At 42.9% G+C, this 22,366-nt stretch overlaps 2 protein-coding genes across 8 annotated transcripts in view; one reads left to right on the forward strand and one right to left on the reverse strand.

The window, feature by feature from the left end:
* NFKB1 (nuclear factor kappa B subunit 1) overlaps positions 1-1,600 on the forward strand; it is a 115,013-nt gene extending 113,413 nt beyond the window's left edge. For both annotated transcript variants that reach the window (XM_081046179.1, XM_081046180.1), the window contains exon 24: positions 597-1,600. In XM_081046179.1, coding sequence (XP_080902305.1) covers positions 597-754 — 158 coding nt within the window. In that variant the 3' untranslated portion in view covers positions 755-1,600. The remainder of the gene's footprint in view (positions 1-596) is intronic.
* A 9,821-nt stretch (positions 1,601-11,421) lies between these two features.
* The window catches only part of MANBA (mannosidase beta), a 78,667-nt gene continuing 67,722 nt past the window's right edge, over positions 11,422-22,366 (reverse strand). For 4 of the 6 annotated variants that reach the window (XM_081076670.1, XM_081076665.1, XM_081076669.1 and 1 more), the window contains 4 exons: positions 18,465-18,609; positions 15,650-15,792; positions 14,519-14,776; positions 11,422-13,097 (listed from right to left, as the gene is read on the reverse strand). In XM_081076670.1, the coding sequence (XP_080932796.1) occupies positions 12,873-13,097; positions 14,519-14,776; positions 15,650-15,792; positions 18,465-18,609 (771 nt within the window). In that variant the 3' untranslated portion in view covers positions 11,422-12,872. The remainder of the gene's footprint in view (positions 13,098-14,518; positions 14,777-15,649; positions 15,793-18,464; positions 18,610-22,366) is intronic. The other 2 variants (XM_081076666.1, XM_081076668.1) reach the window with 2 other exon arrangements.

The raw sequence follows: 22,366 nt of genomic DNA on the forward strand, positions 1-22,366 counted from the left end.
TTAGACTTCTTTTCCCTTAGTCACTCTCTCTCTCTCTCGGAAATAATTCACGTTGTTCAGATATCTAGAGACATTTCTCGACAAGGAGATTTTGACCTAATCGTCCAGTATAGGCTCATTTTCATCAAAATCACCTCATGTTTGCTACCAAAATGTTTCTGAGGCAATGTATAGTGTGTAATAGCATGTGAAGTCCAGAAAGATATCTCATTTTTAGTTCCTAATTCTGTCACCAATTTATTTTGCTTAGATTCAGCAATTTCCCCCGCTATAAAAATAGGTAATACAGTGGTTGGAAAAAATACACTTGATTTCTAAGAAAATAAAGGTACGTTTTAGGTCAAGGGAATTCAGAAAAGATTCTGACAAACATGAGGCTAGATTTGGGTGTCTTCACAGTCTTTATATTACTGGGCGCTTTCTGCCCCTCACCCCCCTGTGAACAGGGATGACACGGGGGCGGTACAAACGGGATGTGACGACGTGTAGAAGCTAATGGGCAGAAGTAGCCCACGTACCTTTTAGATCCAAACTTTGAGCCCCAACTGCAATAAAAGGCACGTGCACCCCAGTGAATTCGTGCTTTCTCCCCTCAGACGAGCTCCAAGACGACAGCATCTGTGACAGCGGCGTGGAGACATCCTTCCGCAAACTCAGCTTTACAGAATCTCTGACCAGCGGCAGCTCATTGCTAACTCTTAACAAAATGCCCCACGATTACGGGCAGGAAGGACCTATAGAGGGCAAAATTTAGCCTCCTGGCCATTTCCAACACCTTGGAAACCAAAGTTCTGAAATTCCACAACATTGTCCAACGAAGGTAAAATGCATCCAGAGGTATTCAGAAGAAAACCTGCCAACGTGGATCATTCTGCATTTAACTCAAGGCCTTAAACGTGGCTTCCTTGCTTGGCTCTTAAGTGGATTTCAGTTCAGCCCACTTACAGATAGTACCTGGCAGTCACAGCCTTCAGTGGGGCTGGTGCCTCATTGCGATGAGGTGGCTTGCTGAGCTTTACCAACTGCTTTCTGTTGTCATTGCTGCTGTCCCTCTGCTGCGTCATTAAAAGATGTGACTGTCTGCACCTGGTGTGCTTTCTGGCCATCCACGATACACTTGTGGATTCAGATTAAAAATTAAGAGAATTCTTAATATTTTATTAAGAATTTTTAAATGACATATTTTAAAATGAGACTCAATGTATAAAAAAAAGGCTTACTGCTTTTTCTAACATGGTTTTCTGTGTGATTTGAAAAAAGAACATGTACATGTCAATATTTAAACATGAATGCAATCAGCCCTGAAAATGCTCTTTTCCCTTTTTCTGCATTTTGCTATTGTAAATATGTTTTTTAGATCAAATACTTTAAAGGAAAAAAATGAATTTATAAATGCTATTTTTTATTTTACTTTTATAATAAAAGGAAAAGCAAATTGATGACCTTGTCTTGTTTAAGCTCTAAAAATACTTTCCTAAGATGATTCCTTGTAATCACAGGGAATTCCACAGCCTGTTTATCACATTCACATTCCCTTTTACAGTCAATTTTCTGATCCAGAAATAAACAAAAATTAATAAAAGAAAATTGTTTTCACCTGAGATAAAAGCTTTGGGTTTGTCAAACCCTTGCTGGGCTCGTTCCATTTAGGCCGTATCACCTCACCTCCCTCCCTCTCATGCAAAACTCTTCCTCCTCAAGCCTCTGTGTTCTCAATGTCTCTGTGATGCATAAAGTATTGAAACGTCTGCATACCAGAGGGTCTTGGACAAGAAGCCTTCCATCATGAAGCTCTGCGGAAATGCTCTTCACTCTGAGTTGGAAATAAGGGAGAGGAGAACTAAAACGTGTTTGAATGAGGTGCTGCGGGGGACACTGATATGTAACCAAGATCCCTCTTTCACAAAGGACTTGTCAGTCCAGCCACTGGGGGCACACTTGGCAAATGGCCTCCAGCTGCAGAGAGCTACCTCACCCAGCTCACGCCCGTTTCCAGGACGGCTCCATGCAACACTGATGGACGTGGCATATAAAAGCCTGTCCAACCCAGGACAGCGCTGAAAGGCTGTTTGACCACCAGAGCTCCTGCCAGGTTGGCTTGCATCACAGCTTTACTCTCTGCCCGCTACTCTTTTTCCCCCTCCCTTCCACAGGTGTGGATTCCAGCGCACTCCCAAATAAACATTCTGCACATGGGTCTCCATCTCAAGAGAGGCTGCTCAGAGAATCCAATCTGCACAGGTGCTGGGAACTAATGCTGACCAATTTTGCACAACCTATGAAGTCATTTAATCTTGAAAATAACCCAGTGAGGTAGGTAGAATTGTCCTCAATTTACAGAGAAGGAAATTGAGGCTTCAAGCGTTCAAGTGGGCAACAGCTAAACTGCTTCTGAGTTTACACCCAGGTCTGTCTAGCGGCAGAGCTCATGTGTTGGAGGATTATCTTGGTAGGATAAGAAGGTAGATTAAAATAATTGAGTCCAAAAGTAGACCTCAAAATATGTCGGAACTTAGTATATGACAAAGTAAATTTTCAATTCAATGAGGAAAAGATGATTAATCAGTAGGTGGTCCAACTTGTTAATCACTTGGGGAAAATATCAATCTGAACTCCTGTGTCCCTCCTTTCATCAAAATAATTTTCAAATGTATCAAAAGTTAAACCATGAAAATACTAGAAATACTGGAAATTATGGATGAATAACCTTGAAATAGGGAAGGCCTTTGTAAGCAAGACTTTATTCTATGGTGTAAAATAATTTGACCACGACAAGGCCTCCTTTCTGACCCAATGTTGACACTCCTGCCACTGAGGGCAGGGGCCTACCTTCCTTCCCTGTGAATCCGGTTGGAACTGTGACAAGAACGGAAGCACTACTAAGTGACTTTCAAAGGTTAGGTCAAAAAATACAATACAGTTTCTGCCCAGACCCCTGGTTACACCCTCTTAGAACCCAGTTACCATGCTCTGAGGAAGCCAAATGGCCTACATGGAGAGGCCACATGTAGGTGTTCAGCCAACAGCCTTCACTGAGGTCACAGATGGTGCCAGCATCAACCAGAGAGAGCAGTCGGAAGATGATTCCAGCCACCAGCCTGAGTCGCAGCTGACCAGCCTTCAAGCTACCTCAGCTGACATTCCCCTAGTAGAGACAGACTGAGGCCTACGCCAATGGCAAATCGTGAGTAAATTAAGTTATGGCTGATATATTAAGGCTTAGGTACGCAGTGGATTGTTACCATTCTCCAGGTCTCTAAACTGACTGTTTCCATACCCGAAGGTCACTTTAAAGAGAAGCCGAACGCAGGAGGAACAACCTAGCAACTTACGCTGAGACTGAAAGTAACATTGCCCTTCTTTACTAAGAAGCCCCATTTCTCTTCTGTTCCAGAAATTTCCTCTTCCTCCTCCCAGATCACAGTGCTGGCCTGAGCCTCTGCGTAATGCTCTCACAAAAAGGCTACCAACGCTGGCCGTGCCTCTGAGGAAGGAGTGTGTGTTTCATAAGGCACCAGCAGATGGGGATCAATACCAGAAGGAATGCCAGAATTCAAGGGGAAAGCTACGATGGGTCTGAAACAAACCTTCCCAGATAGCTTGTCTCTCCGCAGAAAGCCATTTAAAAATAGCTTCCTCAGAACTTTCCTCACCTTTTGATGTTTCTATACTCTGCAGGCATAACCTAGACTTTTCCAGGATCAGCGGTCTTTCTTTTTTGGCAGAAGGAAGCCCTGCTGCTGCTCACTTAGCCACCTGAGTCCCCTGCGGTAGTCATATGTGGCATGGACGTTCCCAGCCATAACCACAGACTGAGGCCCCACAACTGGGACCTTCAGCATCTTAGGAGAAAGGGAGGGAAGGAGCGTGTTGGATTTGAGTGTTTATTACATGCCATCCCTTCTGCACTAACAATTTCTAATAATCTCAAGATATGCTTTATCAGGTACATATTTAACCACAATTTTACAATGAAGACACATAATCTGAATATTAACTAACTTACCTATATTCAAATCCAGATCTATCTGATCCCACAGCTTGTTCTTTAATGATGTCTGAAGTCCTTTAAAGAAAAGATGCTGTATTTAAAAGAGAAAAAAATCCATATAAATCACAAAGATGATGGGGTCATAATGTACCACAACCAAAGTGCAAAATGAACCCAGAATATCACTAAAAGGATATGTTGCTTAAATGTTAACATCACTTGATTTTTTCCCACTAATAACAGGCTGAGGTGCTTAAATACAAATTTTTCATGGATCGGAGATCACTGGTTACATCTTTCTCCTTATTTTGTGCGTTTGGGGGGAATTTTCTTTCTGATTTGTGCTTCCCCTGGTAATGGTCTTGGGGAGGCACAGGCATCAACAGAAGATGAAACTGAAATTCTGCTTGTTTTCTAAAGGATCACAGAACTTGGAGGTGACAATATCTTAAAGATCAACTAAGTAAATCATCCAAGTTACCATATTTTTTTAAACACCCATGATGTGAAAGCATATCCTCCTACAGTCCTGCTGCTTTGTTTACACCAAGGAGCCTGAGAGACTACAAGTTCCTGTCCACTGGTTTTCTAGGTTCATTGGTTGGCTTCCGGGTTGAGAAAAATACTGAGGAGGGGCTTTGAATTAAATGGATGTCATTCTCCATTGTTATGGCTTCCATTATGTCTATAACAGCCGGATTCCATTATCCCGGACAAGTGACTATTAGGTTGATGCAAAAGTAATTGCAGGTTAAAAGGTTAAAAATAATTGCAAAAACCGCAATTACTTTTGCACCGACCTAATAGTTCTACAAATTGTTCAACCTCCTTAGAATGAGAGGGAGAAAGGGGCTGAGATAGGTTCTCTCACTTCCATCAACTAGCTTTCCCATGTTGATGTCTCTTTCCTAAATGAGTATTTCGTTGAAATATCACAATCCTCAAAGAACAAAGATATGTACTCAATCAAAATTTCTTCAGTGTCTGTTAATGCCATTCACTATAATGAGTGGCCATCATTCATCATCTCATATCACTTGCCCAAAAACCCTGTGAAGTAAGAATTTTGTCCCTATTTCACAGATGAGGAAACTGAGGCACACAGAAAGCATTTAACCTCAGGATCTGCTGACTCTGGTAACATGTTTTAATAAACCACACTTGTAATAGGGCACAAGGTGGGTAGGGTGTCTGTCTTCACTTTGTCATGAAGGGATCCAGGCCAACAGTCAGTCTTCCTCCAACCCTTAGCTCCCAAGGTCTTGCTGGGGGTGATGGTCCCAGTCAGCTGGAAAGGCAAAAGAGCATAGAGAAGGACAGATAGGAGTGTTGAATGGGTCACTTCCTCTCACATTGCACTGGAGAAAAACTTCGGTCCCATGGGCGCATTAAGAGCAGGGAGGCTATAGGGGTGATCTACTTTTGTTCCTGATATTAGGAGGGGGTTGGATTTTGGTGAAGAGGTTCCAGTCTTTGACACAAATCAAATTCTTACCTGGCTGATGGAGGCTGAACGTGAAGGTTCTTTCTAGTTCCAACTTGTATGCCCTCACTCACTTACTCTGAGAGTCACCTGCAATCATGAGAAATGGCCATTATCAAAAGCAAAGGACAAAGTCACATTTTCTCTTAAGGAAATCCTCAGAGCAGAGATGATCAAGGGTATTAGGTCAGATAGGATGGGGCAGAAAAACAGCAGCAAAGTCTTGCCCTTGCAACAAGGAGGATTCCTGCTCTCCAGCCTCCGAGAGACCGCGGGCTTGTTGATACCAAGGTTAAGGGTCTGCCAGGGGCCGTTGCCCTTAGAATCCCGCCCAAAAGAGAGGGGGCAAGCAAGTTCATCTTTCTTGTGATCTGAGAACTGGTAGGACCTTGATTCCCAATTGTCAGATGAATGGGAAAGGAACAGAAGTTGGTTCTTGGAAAAATAATATTCTCTTCAGACCAGAAGAATAGCAGATGAAACAAATTCTGCAAACCTCTTCTCCCAGGAAGCAGAGTTGGTGCTAAGATGGTGAGATGAAACTTGGAGACATACGATGGATGGGCATGTGTCAGGTCAGAACCAGTTATGAGTTGATGCTGGATATCAGACAACCAGGTTGCTAGGTTTATTCTCTGGCAAAAGGAAAGAGATTTTCATCTCAGAACTGTGTTACTGTTCCCATGCCCTTTCCTAGGGCAAGAGTCCACAACTTATCTTTGCTGGAAAAATTCAAATGAGAAATTTCATGCCGTGGATTTTTTTTCTTTTGCAGAACACCTGTTTATCGCTTTGTGCAAATGTTCCTTTTTGCTTCCAAAATAATTTTTTTTTGTAATTTTGAAAAAAAAAATCTGCTTTGGAAAAACAAAACCTTTAAACGTGAATGTTTTCATTTACAAAATACTTTCAAATATTCTCATAACAATCTGAAAGGTAATCGGAGGTTAACTCCCGCCATTTTCTACACAATGACAAAGATGCCTGAGGTCACTGGTCTAGTGTGAAGAGTGAGGGCTGGACTCAGCCTTTGGTGCTCACCCTGAGCCCCTGGGCCTCGCTCTGCAGCTGGTCACAGAGTGCATGGCTGCTCCGGAGGGGGCAGGGGACGGTCACACAGACATGTCCAGGACAGGGACAGTGCAGCAAGACCAGCGCAGGCTCTGAAGGCTGGCACAGCAGCAAGAAGTCTGCGTCCCATCAACAAATGCGCTCGGCGGGTGGTTGCAGGCAGGGTGGGCAATGCACGTGGCACTGGGCACTAGTCCCTGCAACGTTGATCCAGGGAGCAGCCAGGAGAGCAGCCTGCTGGCCCTACTCTCCTCCTTTAGCTTTGAGGCTCTCAGCAGCTTTTTTCTCCATACTCTGCCTGGTTCTGCCATTTCCTCATGTCACTCTCTTTTCCCCAAGTGATTCAAGCCAGAGCCTCCCACCTGCTCCCCGAGTGTCCATACAGAGCCCTGCTCTCAGTGGCCGACGTGACCAGAGGCCAGAGGACCAGAAATCACTGTCCTGGGAGGACCCCCCCCAGCAGCTCCTGGGGTACGTCCCCACACAGAAGCAGTGCCCACCCACAGAACCAGTCCTGTCTCCTTCCTATGTCTCACCCCTGCCCCTCTCCTGTCACTGCCTGGGACCACAGCATGGTGGTAATGCTACCTCCCCCCAGCTGGGGACAGATGTGCTCAGGAAGTACCTGAATGCTCGTGGAGAAGTGGGTACCTCAGCCTGATGTCAAAGCAGCCCTGCTGTCTTCTCCTTCCCCGTGCTGATCTGGGAAGGTCACAGACACCATTTGGCCCTGAATGCCTTTCTACTTCACCAAAAGCACATCTTGAATGACAATCAGCATATGCACACAACATATGGGCTAGGGACTATTTCGGTCTGAAAGGCATAGACTCCAGGTTTAAAGCTTCAGGAAAGAATGTGTGGGGAGCGAGTCATCCACACTGCCCCATGCCTACCCCGTTAGAGAGAAAGGCCCTTTGGGGCCAGGGAAGACGCCTCCATCACTCCCTCCTTTCTTCAAATCATGCCTTGACTCAGTCTCGGCCATTTGCTCTCTGTTCCTGTGCCTTTGAAGAGCTCATTGACTTCTCCCCCATCAATCTATTCCAGAGGCTTTGCGCCAAGTTTTCATAGAGCCATAGTAATTAAATGAAGATTAAAAATTATTCATATGCTACCCTTTCATCAAGGTAGTAACAGTGGAAGGAAATGAGGTAAACAAAAGGCAGCGAGCAGAAAATGTTGCTGTGCAGGTCTGACCCTTGTGAGCAGCAGGCTGTGCCGTGTGTCTGTCAGCCCTGGAGCCTGAGGTGGGGGGATCAGAGCTCCAGGAGCAGAGCTGTTCCCATCCTCCTTCCTTACCCCCTTCTCTCTTCCTCCCCCCCCCTTCTTCTCCTCTCTTTCTTGTTCTCTCTCCCTTTCTCTTCCTTTCTCTTCCTCCCTTTTTTTCTACCTTTCTCTCTCTCTCTCTCTCTCTCTCTCTCTCTCTCTCTCTCTCTCTCTCTCTCTCTCTCTCTCCCTCCCCCCCCCTTCTCCCCCATTCCTCCCTTTCTTTCAAGAAAGACTCTTGCATTCCAGCGCGCTGACACCCGGCTCTCTGAAGCCCAGAGAAACGGTGGAGAGGGAGATGGAGGCCCTGCAATCTCTTCCTTAGACTTTCGTCCCAGTATTATTCTGAGGAAGCTCCTGGAACCAGTGCCCACTCCCTTCCACCTGCCAGCAGCCTCATTTCCTGTGCACAAGAGGCCTCTGCTGGAAGAAGCAGAACTTTGCACAATCACTCAAAAGCTGGCATGCTTCTTGTTACTCAACTTTTTGCTTCAATAAAATTGGAAAGAAGCTTACAAGGAAAGGGATCTGGAAACTTCGGCTGTCTGCCTGACTTTTTCTCCTTCAACTCAAGTTGGCAAGGCAAATGTAAGACTCCTAGGCCTGATCATTCCTGCCACAGCCCACTTTATCCTGTGAGGAATAATAAGCATAAGCCAGCATTTACTCCTCATTTACCTATGCTAGGCCTTGTACATCTTCTATCTTATTTAATCCTCACAACACTATTAGATAGTAATTATGATTAACCCCATCTTGAGGAAACTAAAGCTTAGAGGTTGAGTGATTGGTCCAAGTTCAGTACATGTTGGAGCCAAACTTGCATATTGGAGGTTCAATACCAAAGCAGGAGCCTGTGGCCTCTGCACTACATATGTACACACACACACGCACACACACACGATTTGGATCTTTGACAAGGTAAAATCTAGTTCATTGTATTTGCAAGGTTGACTAGGTAAAAATATTTTAGTTCAAGTACAAACAGTGTGGAAAGGGAAGCATGCCAATCACCCAACTTTGCTGGGTTCCCATGATAAAGGAGCAGAGTCCTCCGTGAGACTCCTGAAGTCGGGCCTCCAAAGCCTCCCTCCCTGGAGACACCCTGCAGCATCCGAGAGCAGGGAAGTGGACGACCAGCAGCACAGACTTCGCCTCAGGTCTCTTTCTCATCAGGCAGGAAAACCTGCCTCCAATATCCCACATAAAGTTTCAACTTATGCTTCATTTGCCAGAATTTGGTCACATGCCTAAGCCTAGACCAATAACTGGCAAAGGAGAATAGAATTAGTAGAATCAATTTTGACTCAGTCCCTGGGGCAGGACGCCTAGCCATCTCTGTTAACACAGAAAAGGGGAATATGGCTGCAGGGTGGCCAGGAAATCATGTCTGCTCCAACTACTGGGAATATGTGAATTGTCTCCCAGGATCCAGTACATTGTACAAAAGCCATAATAAGTAATAATAACAGAATAAGAAAAGAGGGTTATTCCCATATACATTATGAGGCAGGATGAGTACTAGCTCTTCACCAGAAATTTCAACGATCCTGACATCCATTTCCCAGGAATTCTAGGTCACTTGCTGTTACTGTCATCCTTTGTACTTACACACTGCAGAGCATAATATGGCAGAGGTTGGAGCTCAACAAATCCTGGTAAAGCCCAAGACGCGACCTAATGGGTTAAGCTGCATTACTGTCACAAATGTTTCTTTCATGGCAGGATTCAGTAACCCATGTCTACAGAGATAAAGAGAGGTCATTATAAAAAGTGACACAGTGATGCACCACCCTTACTTCTGCAAAGCCCATCCACTGGCCCCTATTCAAGGACTTCAAGTTGTCTTAATGGATTACCACCCTCTGTTCATCGACCACAAGCTCAGAGCCCAGCCTAACTGACTAGCTGACTCGTGTTTTTCCTTCCTTATGTATTAATTACACTGAACGTCTTTTAGGACTCCTCAAGTGAAAAAAGTTTTCACTTATTTTATCATAAACTTTCAAAAAGAACTTTTCCAAAGTGTTGAACAAGATGGTCTTACGTAACAGTGTTCCCCCATCACTGTCCCATTACCCTTACAGGACTTGTCACCAGCTGAAATGGCCTTGGTTACTTGATTATTGTCCGTCTCCCTCTACAATAGATAGTCCATGAGAACAGAGACTCATCTGCCTTTTTTCATTGCAAGACCCCCAGTGACAAGGACAGTGCCAGCTCAGAGAGGCCCTCAATAACTGCTTGGTAAATGAATGAATAAATTCTTAAGTTAAACAGTCTTTAAAGTCAGAATATAAATGTGTCTGAACACTGGTTTTGTTTGTGACTTAGCATTTTGTACAACTTCATCTGGTTCATACCCTCTGATAAGTCAGTTAGAAAACAAGAATTCCCCCACCAACTTGGAAATGTACTGAATACCTTTTCTGCATAACCCTTCTCATGTTATGCACTTACTGAATTGATAAGATTGCATTTACAGTCAAGGTAGACTCTGGGAAGATGTTGAAATGTTTTGGATTTCCCGCACGCACAATGCTTACTTGTTTTTCTCCCTGAATCTTACCAAGTTGGGGAATAAGTTTCATATCTGAGAGCCAGAAGTAGCCCAAGAGAATATTCTTTGGGAAACATATCTTTAATACTCCTGCACTCTACTTCACTTTCATTCCAACAGAGGACAAAACCTTCCTATTTATTTTCCAAGTGGCTTCCCATGGTTTGAACACCTCTTGCAGTGAAAAGTCAAGTGAGAGAAAAAATAAGAAGAGTTCTAGTGAATGTGAATAAGAAAATTACCATTTTTATTTGTTTTCTTCGTTCTAAAATGGGAAGATGTAATCCTCTCAACTGACCTCTCTTCATTTCACTCTCTGTGGAATGTGCTTTGTAATCAGGATAGCAAAGGGACCTGGTACCGGTCTTTCCATTCTTTCTATTAACGGTTGCATAACTACTAACAGAAAAGCCTTCTCAGAAATCCAAAGCCAAGAGTAAGTACATCAGACTCTACTCCAACAAATGCAGCAAAATAAGTCTAATAAAATGTTATAAATAACAAACTGCAGCACCACACATGAACTGTGGGAGAATGTTCTGGATGTTAGTATTCTCTTACAGAAATAATGTGTTTCCAGCACATCTCTCCTTTTTATAAGTTGTCATTAGCATATGTTTATGTCCATATATTATTTTCCCTTATATATCTATTCTTTTCTGATATCTTTTTCCCTTCTTAAAAATTTTTCAAAAGACATTGCCTTTATTTGCCTCATTTTTACTATTGTTTCATGTACTAATTGGGTGATAATGATTATGATGTTAAAAAAAAAACCCCCGTTTACTTAGCCTTTATTTTGTTCCAGACTCTATTTGTTTAGTCCTCACAACTACCTTTGAAGGTTAGAGATTATTGTCTCCATTTTACAGATAAGAAAACTAAAGCCCAGAAGGTCAAGTGGTTGCCTAAGGTTACACAGCCAATAAATCTCAGAACTTGGATTCTGATCCAGGTCAGTGTGGCTGAAAACCTTGCCATCTCTAGGGCAAGGACACACCCCGGGATGGTGCTTCCATGTACAGAGCCATACTAAGTGCCAGCACTGGGCTGAGCCCTTCAGCTAAATGTTTTATTTATTCTTCAAAATCAACTTACAAGGTAAGCGTAATTATTCCCATTTTACCACAAGAAAATTGAACATAGAAGTTAAATGACCTGATCAAGGTTACAGAGCTCATAAGGCAGAATTAGGATGTAAATTCTGACCCAACAATTTCAAAGCCCACCTCACAGGGCACCTGGCATAGAATATTCTCTAGTTTTAAGAAGAGTAACCTCTTGTCCCCCAGCAACAGTTTGATAAAACAGGATTTTCAACAGTAACAAGAAAATGATATATTTATCAAGTAAGAGTCTTCTGAGTCACATCCCTAAGTCCCAGACCCTCATAAGGCGCATACACACACACACACACACACACACACACACAGAAATAACACATAAAATGAGGAAACTCTTCGATACTTAGAAACTATTAGAAGAAGAGGCATGGATTGTCTTATTTCTTTTCTTTTTAGTCATTGAACCATGCCTAAAATGTCTCAGTTTTAAAACCAAAACAATCATCTAATAAGTCTTGATTTTAAAGCCAAACTCTTACTGCTGGTCAATTCTGTAACAAATTTCATGATTCTTCCCAGAGAAAACCCCTCAAATATCTTAGTCTAGATTCTTCAGACTCTCCCAGTGTATCAAGTAGACTATAAACTTGGCAAGAGCTAAATGGAAATTAATGCCAAGCACAGTATTGGGCACAAGGAAACGTTTATGAAATGATTAAATAAGCCACAGATGAAATATCAAGTTGTCAATGCAATTTGTACAAATTTTAATTTTTGATATGATTTCAAACTTACAGAAAGTTGCAAAAGCAGTACCAAAAAAAAAAAAAAAATCCCACACACCTTTATCGAGATTGGTACTTATTAACATTTTGCCACATTCAGTTTATTATCAATGTAATTTTATAAAGATGATAATGCATAACAAAACAATGTTATAACTTCTTACATAATCAATATAAGCAAAATGGTTTTAACCCGAAGATAAAGGGAATGCCACTTTGCTTTTAGGGTCAATAAGTCTATATCTTATTCCTTTGAATGGAAAGCTCATTTGATTGAGACAAATCAGAAGCCCCATGGTCATGTTCCTACCTGTGTGGGCTACCTGTGTGGGCTTCCTTTTCTGGGGAGGGAGAGGCAGTTGGGTTATATAACTGGTTCATGTGGTGCTAAAGCTGTGAGGCTGAAAGCACAGTCCTGGCACAGACTGCAGAACACCTGGGCACAGGCGTGTTGGAGGATATCCCCTGAGTAAACAGCCTTCCCTGAAAAAATGCTGTACACACTCTTCATGGAGTGATGAATCAGATGTGCGGCAGCAAGCAGCCACATCTCCAGCTTCTTCAGCTTGTCTCTGGTTGTCTTCAGCTCCACCCGATGCCTTAGAAATGCTTTATTCCAGTGTCCACTGAAAGTATAACCTAGATTCCCTCAGTAAATATCGGTCAGGGAAGTCACATGAAAAGATTGCTCCAATTCACTCCTGCTGGTGGGCTTCCAAGGGTAAAAGAATATAGTCCGCGTCTTCTCAGTCATGAGGAAACCATTGTCACTGAATCTCCCTGGGACGTTCCCTACATCCAACCAAACAAAGGGAGCGACAGCTGAGGTTTCCAGATCAAAAACAAATGTGTCTCCTTGCTGAGAGATGATGGCCTGAAAGAAAAAGATAAAAGAAATGAAGCATGAGGGAAGAGCTCTCTGTTCTACATAACAATGCCTGTCAGAATGTTTATGTGGGCCTAACAAGGAATGCATTTCCTACAAGACTGGTTCTGCGACTGCCCAAGTCATATATTCCATAGACTGTGTCAGATACTAAAAAATACATGGAAATTTTTTTATGGCTGTGGGAAATTACCGAATTGTATCTCAAACCAACAATCGAAATACATAGTCTCCTGCTATTAAAGAGAATATTTCGCAAGAAGCCCAATGCTTTATATCTTTTATAGTTTTTCTCTGGATAGCATCAAGAGAGGAAAGTTTCTGCAGAACTGTGGGCCATCTATTGACTTTCTCAGAATATACGAGTATCTGGAGCCAGCTGCGGAGCGTAACCACGGTACACACCTTGTAGTTCTCTGAAAAGATCCAGCAGTCTAGATAGCAGCCTGACAGGCATTTACAAAAGCTCTAGCATTGGAACTTTCTCTCTTTCATTGCATGATACCACAGTCACATTATGAGCACTTTTAACACGTGTGAACCCCACACAATATCAGCAAAGGAGAGTGTAGCTTAAATCTTGTCATTAATTAGCTGAGCAGCACATGCCCAGAGTGAGGCCGAGCTGTACCCTAAGGGTGGGGGGTTGTAAGCCTCTTAGTGTGAGTATGAACTGAGGGTGGCCCTGCCGTTAAAGCTCTGCATTTGTCATGAAACATGGCTCCTCAACATGCACACATGCCACACCATAGGTCTAACTTTACACAGTGACATAAAGAATTTCAAAGGGAAATTTTTACTATATATAATTTTAGCCTTACACACTTGTATAATCGCCATTCCAAGTTCTGAGTTATAAACAAGGAAACCTACTTTGGTAGAAGCAGAAAAGAAACTTAAGTGTATTAGGCAGCTATCAGAGGGTCCCAGATTGAGACTTGAGGCTAGATGTCACATTTCCAAACCAGCCGCCCAGCTATTCTGCTGAAGACCCTAAAGCAGTCCCAGGCACACAATTTACACGGCTGGTCCCACCGGCCCTCAAGGCTGCCAGGAAGGCCTCGATTACTGGTGCACCAAGGCCAAGGCCAGAAGGGACTCTGCCACCTGGAACCTAGTGGCAGGGCATCAATGGCGATGATTTTGCTGACTCTCCCTCCACTGCACCAGCCCCACAAGGGAGGGGTGAGGGGACAGCAGGGTTAGCAGGAACCAAAAAATGTGACAAACGCTGAACTAGAAATACACCTCATTTGGTCATTGCTTGCAGTGGGCAGGGGCCAAAATTCCCCAGGTCCTGAGTAAACTCAATTCCAAGGAGAAACTTTGCAAAAAGCAGGATGCCATGGCCTGCCCAGAAGCAGGACAGTTCCACAAGGCCACCGTGACCCCAGTCGACTGGAACGTACAGTGATATGTGCCTTTTGAAGCCCTACGGCCTCCTTCAGTGAGGACAGGAAGTGATAGTTGGCTGAGCTCAACAGTTTGCTGTCGGTTGACAGGTAAAAGGAAACCACACAGCTTTGCCGAGTACAATTCCCACATCTCCTCAGCAGTTCGGGCACCGGCTCCTGATAGAGGAGAACAGCCTCCCCAGCTTTCACCACGAAATGCTTCATGGCACGAGAGCACACAGGCTCCAGGGAATGCCATGTGTGGACTCTCACCTGCCAAGAAACAAGACAGAAGAAAAACAAACATTCCTGGTTACTATTTTTTTTTTTTTGAGTGAGAGAGAGAATAATAGTAATAACACTTGATGAACGTCAGAATAGCAGGACTGATTAAGAGACTGTAGAACCTGGGTTTAACCTCAGCCCCAGCAAATACTAGTTATGTAAAAAAGCAAGTTACTCAACTTCTCAAGTCTCCATTTCTTCATATGTAACATGAGAATAATAATAGCACTATCTTCACAGGCTGTTGTGAGAACTAAATAAAATAATCTATGGATGACACAGTACCCGATGCATTGTAATTATTCCATAAACACAATCTATTCTCAATGTCCTCCAAACTGTAGCCACCCAAGACTTCTTTGAGTTTCTATCCTCCCCTAGCATCGTCTTCAATACAATTTTGTTTTTCTACATAAACATTCTGAATAATTTTACTGATTTCCACTTTAACATACGACTTTTAACAATTTTTTTAATTAAGTTTAGGCTATTTCCAGCTTTTCATGATATAAATAACCTTACATTTAAGTGACACTTTACAGTTTATAATTTGTTTTCATTGAATTCTTTTATTCACTACCCATAGAAATCCTTTTAGAAGATTGGCTGGTATCATTTTACAGATGAGGAAACTGAATCACCGAGACCCTAGGCTTAAGGTCACAGAATAAACGGCCGAGATTTACCCTGAATACCGGTATTCTGACTCCAAGGAGAGCCCATGTTCTGCTACAGGCACTAGAAACATTCTGATACAAATTAATTTCTTTTTTCTTTTTCCCAAAATAAGTAGAACCAAATAACTAAAGAAATCATCTAAAATTCTATCATAAGCGAGAGAAAAAAATCCAAGCAACTTACAGTGAGAGTCACGTTACAGTCCGAGCGAAGGTCTGACACCCCGTAGATGAAAAACACACTTTGATTCTCAAAACCCACAGGCAACAGCGGAGCAAAGAAATGCCGAGCAAAGTAATGAAGCATTTTCCACTTTCCTCCATACTCTAAAAACAGTCCGGAAAGTTAGGAGATGGGCAGCGTCAAGCCGTCAGAGTCATCACCCACATGGCCCAGTCGTGTATTGTTTGTCATGATTCTAGGGGCTGAATGTGGGCGGGATCCCACATTTGGTAAGGGCTCTGAGCAGCTGGGACACTACCTCCTGATATCCCCCCATCTGGGTGAGGCAGGCATTAACATCCCACTTTTCAAATAAGGAAGCAAAGACTTAAGCGTTAAGTCAAACATGCCACAGGTAGTAGTTTGGGCCCAGACCTGACTCCCAGCTAGCACTTTCTTACATGAAATTCTGTTCCCAAGAGCGCAAGGCACCAATATTTCTTTTCACTATGTACACAGGAAGAAAGAAATCAGTAGCACTGGCGGTGAACACCTGTTACAAATAAATATTCATTCGTAAGAGTGAATATTTTGCCATAGGCACAAATCCTCCGAGGGAAACAAAACAATCACTATCACTAAGATGGTTGGCAAGTTCAGGCTGGAGAACATCCAAACTGATGACAATGACAGTTGCTCACATACAATGAGAAGCTGTCGAGAACCTGTAGAATCCTGTGCCCTGTTGGCATTATTTAGTATGCCAAACCCACAAACTATAAAAATATTTCAGCATGACTATTTCAGAGAGGAGAGCGTTCCCCACAAAGCAATGCATTGCCGAACAGCTTCCAAGCAAGAGAGACACTGATTGCAGAAGTCACAGTGCAAGCCGCTGAGATGGAGACATGTGGTTTTTGAAGTTCAGACAGAACTAATTTCTTCAGGTTTTTCAGAATTTCAACTCTCAGCATTTCAATTCCAACTCTTAGAATTTCCCCTTAAAAACAACCACCACAAGGGGAGAGGGGTAGGAGAGGCCTTTCCTCTTCGATCTATAAAATGAACTAGAACTTAACATTTGGAAAGTTTTCTCATAAATAGACAGTCAGGCTCAGACCTGATGGAACTTACACAGGCTCACTGTGATATCTGTTACAGGAGAAAGTCTTCAGATGTGTGGGTCCAGAGATCAAGGCCACAAACAGAATACGCAAGAGAACAGCAAGTGAAGCAGAAGGTCTGACTGACCCACACCCTAGTTATCTGTCACACGCTAATCAGTGACAGAGCCTAGATCCCAACATAACACACGCTGCATCACAGGCTGAAATGCTATGTGATTTCTAGCTTTGCCATTAGCTCAGTAACTGTTTGAGTTTACGAGTCAAGTAAACTGCAATTGCCCAGTGGGTTTTTGCATTTGCAAAATTATAACTATAAATGAGACTATTTTTTTATAAAGCATATAAGAATCTACAGATTCCAAGTAGCTATTGATCCCTTTACACTATCACCATTTCAGATGATAAGAGGTGACACATACTTCCCCCAAGCTCCCTGCACACACTATAAGCACCAGATTTATTGGGCCAATTCAGCAGAATTAAGCAGAGGCTGTGAGGCTTCCCAGAGCAGGAGCAGATACAGCATAACTTGTCACAGCTTCGCCCTGGGACCTACTGTGTCTAACAGGTACAAGGAGATGGTGACCCTCCCACGGAGGCATGGTCTTGCTAGAGTTTAAAAGACAGACAAATTTTTGCTCTCCCATCAGACTCTTCTCATTCAAGTAATCTGCATATAGTCATTAAAGGGAAGATTTACAAAAATTGGGCTCTCCCATTTCTTGAGCCAAACTCAGACTCAGAAGTCCGCAACCTTGTCTGCAGGCAGAAACCAGGGTCAGCCTGAAAGTCTCTCGGAATAACATCTCTTTGTCCAGTGTTACATGTTCCAGCTATTTCCCCACATCCTGCCCCTGATTCTCATTCAATACCCTTTTATCTGGTTGGTGTTGATAGAGTTTGGACAGAAAAACTTGATCAAAAATCCAACTCCCCTCAAGAGAGGACCTGGCACTCATCAACGCCTGTGGGGAGCAGACTTGGGATTTGCCTCCACAGCGAGTTTAAGAGCCTCACCCAGCAACATGGCCTTTTCACTTTTATGGCCTTGCCTCATTTTTGACCCCAAACTTTTGCTTTATATTATGAACGGAACTTTGCTTCAAACTACCAGTGGTGAAGGTCAAAGATTCACTATTACTCCTTAATGTTTTTAACTCCCCAAAATAGAACAGTTCACACTGCTAGTGCCCTGCCGGTCACTTCATGTGTTGCTAACTGAACTGGTTCCGCTGAGAACGCTTCCTACTTGGATTTCTGACTCTACTACCTTTCCCCCAAGAGATAAAGAGGGCAAAATACAGATGACCTCATGGACTTAAAGGGGAGTCAGAGAAAGTGACATGTTACGGGGCCAAACTTCCACCTGGTTGAATTCTCCTAAACAGAAGGGTAACTTAAATAAACGCTCCTTTTGCCCTGGAATGTCCTCTGGATTAAATTTAAATTGAAGCAGTAATTATAAGACATGGCGGAGGTCTCCGTGCATGAATCTATCCCCTTCATTGGCCTGCTTCTACGGCTTTACACAGCACAGAACTCGTAACGAGGCTGCCTCCAAGGCTCCTGGAAAGGCTATGATGGTGGGTTGGGGGGTGCGGTTCATAGAGCAGCTGCTGGAGAACCTCCTCTCCTGGCTGTGTTTTCTCAGTGCCTCTCCCTACTGGTACTGCTTTCTGTCCCATACACAAGGACGCTGAAACACTTACCGAGAGAGGCCCAGGAAGGAGCCTGCCAGATGTCATTCAACTGCCAATACAGTGCCCCCATGGTGTGCCCTTCTCCGTTCACGATCTCACTGCGACTGCGGCGGTAGAATTCAGTTTCTGTTTTGACACACTGGGCTTGCATCACCTGATTCCGGGGAAACCATTATAACACAGATGTTATTGTTTGATGTAGACTGTCCAAATCTGAGAAAATTACAGGCTTCAGGTTTGTTGGCTTTTTTTTTTTTTTTAAGCAAACTGGATAAATTAGGGAATTTGATTAGCATTATATATACCATTATTATACAGATGTGGAAGTCGCCTCTTAGGATGAGAGAAGCTGTTTTGCTCTGTAAGAGCTAGTTTGCTCTGGGGACTTGCTGTTTGATACATTATAACAATGGGTGATCAAGGAAACAGGATGGTGTAAAAGGTTCTTTGCTAATGATTAGTGTGGGCAATGATGAAAAATGAAGACTATTATTCCGGAGCAAATGCTTTATGTAGTCAAACAAATACAAGTTTTTTGCTGTGATGGGCTTTACTAACACGTGCAGAACTAGTGTTGTAAAAAGTTTTAGTAGAAACAAATTCTATAGGCAACATAACTTCATTATGAATCTGATACTGTCCAACCCCTAACTCCTTTTTTCTAGACAAGCAATTGTTTTTATATCACGACTTTTGATCATGTCAAATTTCTTATGAGTGCAATTCCTCATTATAGCGGAAGAGATAGCGAATTGCTGCAGTGAGACAAGTGAATTTAGTTCTTGTTTAAGTGGCACTAAAGAATGTCATGCATGACCCTTAATAACTGTCATCATTATCGAAAACCCAGTCTCTTTCATTTCTGCTGTTACTGACACTGCGTATCACATGCTCTTCGTTTGGAGTTGTAGTTAGGAGAGGCTCGTGAAGGAGAGATCATCAGAAGTCACCAAGGAGAACTTGGAGAAATGGTCAGAGCTGCAAGGATTCCTCAGACAAAAGGATAGCCTTGGAGTAGGACCTGGATTTTCACAGAAAAAGAAGGATGCATGTAATGGCCACTCGAAGACAAAGCCCAGATGCCCTCCTATAAAGCTGTGGAGGCTAAAGCAAGAAGAAAGCATGGTCATTCAATAAATATTTAATAAGCACCTATAGTATGTGGTACGTGCTGGAGATGGGAAGCTCCTCTCTCAGCAAAAAAGATACAGCCCACCTGCGTGGAACTTACTGGCTTTGAATAAGATATGTCTTAATCAAAGAATCACACAAATAAATATAAACTTTAAACAGGAATAAGTGCTAAGAAGGGGAGGAATGCAATGTGAGGAGTTTGGACAGTAGGGAATGGGCCTAGCTGAGGGGTGAGGATTGGCCTCAAAGAAGAGGCAAGAGGAAAAGAGAGAGGACAGAACCTTTCCACCAGCCAAAGAGGACAACACGTGATGAGAGGATGTGCAGGTGAAGAACTGCAAGAAGGCCAAGGCGGTGGGAGCCAGAGAGCTGGGAGTGATGGGAGAGGGGCTGGTGAGATGGAAGGGGCAGACCTGGGCAGGTTTTGGTACAACCTAAAGGCAACTGGGAGTCACAGAAAGCTTTCATGCTACAGGGTGAAGTGACCAGATTTGCATTTCCAAAAGACAACTCTGACTACCAAAAGAAGAATGGATTGCAGGGGGCCAGAGTGGATGTAAGCGAGACAGTTATTAAAATCTTCCAAGCAAGAGATAATGTTAGCGGTGAGCAGACAAAGAAATGCCCTTCTCATTCAGGAACCAAAGCACTGGGACCACAGCAGTGACACAGGCAAATACGCTCTAAAGAAAGTAAGTATGTCACAAACTGAGCGGCATCCGTGCCAACTCAAAATGACCATAGGATGCAGTCGGAATATGCTAGCTTTCTGTCTTTCACCATTAAATATGCACCACTTTGCCACAATTCCCAATAATCTTACTCTAAATTACCTGCCTGTTCCCTACAAACATTTGAGTTTTCAGTCTCCAAACTTCCAATTTTCAGAAGTACCTACAAGATGTATTTATTTCTGTGTATCTATTCCAACAAGTTCCTCGTTATAATTTACCCTTTCTGGCTTAATCAGTCAATAGTAATAATGCTATAATTTTTTTAAATGTAAACATCTTTTAAATGCAAGCAGAACTCCTACCACTTGGTAGCAATGAAAGGAAGAGAGCACTACACAAGCTCTGATAGTCTATCACACTTGAACTCAGTGTGAGGGGGATAACTGAGCCGCCTGAATGCTCTGGGCTCTACAGGGTGCGGTACACTCCACGACAGATGGTACCGTGCCAATAACACGCATCCGGGTTGACCCAAACCAGTGGGTGCTCGTCAGGGCTGATGAATGACATGTTTGGTCATAAAATGCAGAAGGCCACTGCCCACTAACCTTCTCAAAGGGACGTTGTGCAATCCTTGCTCTCTGGAATATCTCTGGAACTGCCTCTTTCCCTTTAAAAAATTGTACCTATTTTTTCACATAATTATACGCTTATGCAGACGTTCCTAAAGAGGGAGTCTTTACATATTAAAAGGATAAATGTTGAGTCATTTCCAAGGTTACTCAGTCCCACTGTTAGCAGACAAATCTTATTTTAGTTTCAAAAATATGCCTGTATTCAGCCGCTTGCCTGATTACACTTAGGAATCAGTCTCCTTGGAGAAACAGATGGTATGGTAAAAAAGAAATTGGACCAGAACACCAAGACCTAAGGTTCCAATTCCATCTTTGCCACTGTGATGGAGGTTGCTAGCGATCTACAAAAACCCATCATCCCCTTCCTCCAGTGACAGAGGTGTAGCTGGGCTGCATGTTCTAGAATCACACTCCCTACCCTGACAGATGTGATTTATATTCTTTATTCACTTAAAGCTATTCTGTGAATAAGAATCTTCCAATAAAGCCATTTTTTAAAAGGAGATATAATTCACACCATACAAGTCACCCTTTTAGAGTTTACAGTTCACTGGTTTTTAGTATAGATACAGGCTGTACACTACCTAATTCCAGAATATTTTCATCACCCCAAAAAGAAACACTGTATCGGTTAACAGTCACTCCTCACTCTCCCCTTTCCTCTGCTTCTGGAAACCTCTAATCTATTTTCTGTCTCGATAGATTTGCCTATTTTGGACATTTCATGTGAGTGAAATGATGCAATATGTTTCCTTTTGGGACTAGCTTCCTTCACTTACTATAATGTTTTTAAGGTTCATCCATGGTGCGGCATGTATCAGTATTTCATTCCTTTTATTGTTGAATATTCCATTGTATAGACACACCACATTTTGTTTATTCATCCATCAGTTGATAAATGTTCAGAGTTTTAAGTTTTTGGATATTATAAAAAATGCTGCTATGAACTTTTGTGCGAAAGTTTTTGGGTCAACGTGTTTTCCATGTTTTTGATATATACCTCAGAGTAGAATTTCTGGGTCCTATGGTAACTCTGTATCAGTGTTAACTAAAACTAAAAAACATTTCCACAGCAGTTGTACCATGATTCCCACCAGCAACATATGACGGTTCCAATTTCTCTACATCCTTACTGTGATAGTTAACTTTATTTGTGACCTTGACTGGGTTAAGGCATGCCCAAATTGCTGGTAAAACTTTATTTCTAAGTGTATCTATGAGGATGTTTCTGACGATTTGGCCCACTGCATAAAGATCTGTCCTCACTAGTGTAGGGGGTATCATGCAACAAGTTGAGGGCCTGAATAGAACAGAAAGGCAAAGGAAGGAGGAATTCTCTCTTCTTGAATTGGAACGTCCTTCTTCTACCCTTGGACATTGGACATCCTGGTTCTCAGGTCACTTCAGGTGACAGTACGTACACCAGCAGCCTCCTCAGTTCTCATGCCTTCGGATTCAAACTGAATTA

This window comes from Rhinolophus hipposideros, assembly GCF_964194185.1.
Source record: "Rhinolophus hipposideros genome assembly, chromosome: 1".
NCBI classification, from domain to species: Eukaryota; Metazoa; Chordata; class Mammalia; order Chiroptera; family Rhinolophidae; genus Rhinolophus; species Rhinolophus hipposideros.